At 42.7% G+C, this 2,189-nt stretch overlaps 1 protein-coding gene across 1 annotated transcript in view; it reads left to right on the top strand.

Annotated features, from left to right (window-relative positions):
• Positions 1 to 1,276: 1,276 nt before the first annotated feature.
• LOC118325495 (prospero homeobox protein 1-like) overlaps positions 1,277 to 2,189 on the top strand; it is a 12,577-nt gene continuing 11,664 nt past the window's right edge. Inside the window, exon 1 of the mRNA XM_035658204.1 lies at positions 1,277 to 1,325. Within this exon, the coding sequence (XP_035514097.1) occupies positions 1,277 to 1,325 (49 nt within the window). The remainder of the gene's footprint in view (positions 1,326 to 2,189) is intronic.

The raw sequence follows: 2,189 nt of genomic DNA, 5'->3' as shown, positions 1-2,189 counted from the left end.
CTCACTTAAAATGTGCTATTCTAAACTAGTGGTAATCAGATTTTTATAATTGAAAACTGATATTTTGTCTCGTTTTTATCTTTTAGTATCTACAGAACACCAGCAAAGGGCCTTTTAATAATCCTTTCAAATCCGCCCATCTCCTATTTATTCCCTCATCTCTTCTCAATTTCCCAAAGTAGAGGGTACAAAAATGGCCTGCACCCCCTTTTTTCTTCATACCATACGGGTGTATTTTAATCAACATCGTGTGCAAATGAAATGTCACGCCCTTTAATGTGAGAGCACTGTGGGAAATGTCGATAGAAATGTCAAGTGGTTGCAGGGATGTGGAACCAGAGGGGTTGATGTCATCCGTGGTACAGTAGACTGAGGGGCCACTGGGCATTCCCAACCTTAACACTGAGGACAGCAGAGTGGAATCAGGATTGGTTTGAGTAGATAAGAGTCAAGTCATTGGCTTTGTTTACAAAAACCATTACAAACTTTTGTGTCCAAATCAACACAAAATTTAGGTCTGATGACAACTTATGTTGATGTCAAGTCTGTCAAGTTTACACTGCAAGTCTTAGCGCTCAATCTTGGTTTATTGCTCGGATCTCGAGTGTTTATGTTTGGCTGTTCACATTATTTTTTAAATGGGGCCAATATTAAATTCCAGTGTGAATCACAATCACCGTCCTGAACTGACATGCAGCCGTAAAACAACAATAACAAAGATGTCACATTCGGCACGCCATTGTACAGAAGTAAACATGGAGGCCAGTGAAGTCAGTGTTACGAAGCCAGCGGACTCGAGCAGATGAATGAGAATGGAGATGTATTTTATCAATGAGACAGTGGATTTACACCTTTAAAAGTTAAGGAGAAAATTTGAACCCTCTTCAGGTAGGGTTTTGTTTATGGTCTGCAGTCCATAAACACACAGCACACAAAAAAAGAGGCCGTTCCTGTACTTCAAAACTCAGATTAGGTAGATCAAAATCTCTACGTAATGAATGAATACCGATACTGATGCATGCATGTGCATACATATCCGTGTGTACCCACAGTCAGGTTCACCAAAATGAATTCTCAAAATAACTGAAGGTAAACACCCATACTGTATGTTTTCTTTGAAAAAGCAATCAGCTTTCTAAATAATGTCTTTCATTAACCGATCAAAGCAGATTTAGGTAAGAGGCCTTTCTTCCCTGCTCTTCTGCAATCACCAACCAAAGGGGTTGAAATTTGCTGGTCTTAAAGTAGAGAGGGATTATTTTCCCTCGCAGATATAATGGTCCACCTGTCAGAGGGAGTTAGAGATGATGCCCTATCACTGACAGGTACACTATCACCCTGCCCAAAATTCAATATTTCTCAGCGGAAAATTAAACTATAGGGAAAATAAGGACATGGAGTGTGCACCTACCAGGAGAGACATGGCTGCTCATATCTTGCTTACGACATAATTCTACTGCCAGAGCGCAAGAGAGAGAGAAAGGGAGAGAGACAGAGATGGTGTCTGGGCATGTACCTACGCAGACAGATTGTGCTGTGTATAAGTATGGTGCGCTATAGTGGAAGGGACCTGGGCTCAGGCTCAAATTAACTGTGTGGCAGACTGGACTGTCAACTGCAATTACCTGCCTCGCACTTCCTGGACCATACTGGTAATTTATTTCCTCCCCCCCCCCCCCCCCCCCCCATGCCTTCCTCTCCCTCTCCCCGCTCTCTCTACAGTCCCTCATTCCAAATATCACCAGCGAATGTAAACAGGCCTTGGCCACCTCCCTGTCAACTTGGAAGGCCTAATAATGGGAGCCTTGCCTTGCACATTTAGAGGCTATTTTCGGTGAGAAGATGGGCCCTGACCCTCTGCTCCCTGCCTCACTCCCTCTCCCCCTTGCCCTCTCGACCACATTACAGAACAATTATCTCAGTCTAGTCAGACAGGGCAAGGGGGTTAAGTTGAATAGCCATTGGCTGTCGCTGATTGCTTTTTTTAGATTTATTAGATTACAAATTAAATTGGAGGACTTGGCATGCTGGAAGTCAGGAGGTTTTCTATGTGTGAAAATGTGTGTGTGTGTGAAAAGAGAGAAGACTACACATACTGGTATGTAACCCCCCCTGCCCAAAAATGTTTTCATGCATGTAATACTGATACAAATAGATACAATCACACATTAAACTTTTTTTCTCACACA

Source organism: Morone saxatilis, unplaced genomic scaffold (assembly GCF_004916995.1).
Source record: "Morone saxatilis isolate NCDOM2014 unplaced genomic scaffold, NCSU_SB_2.0 Contig16, whole genome shotgun sequence".
Lineage (NCBI taxonomy): Eukaryota > Metazoa > Chordata > Actinopteri > Moronidae > Morone > Morone saxatilis.
The sequence above is the reverse complement of the archived record's forward strand: the minus strand, read 5'-3'. Positions and strand labels throughout refer to the sequence as shown.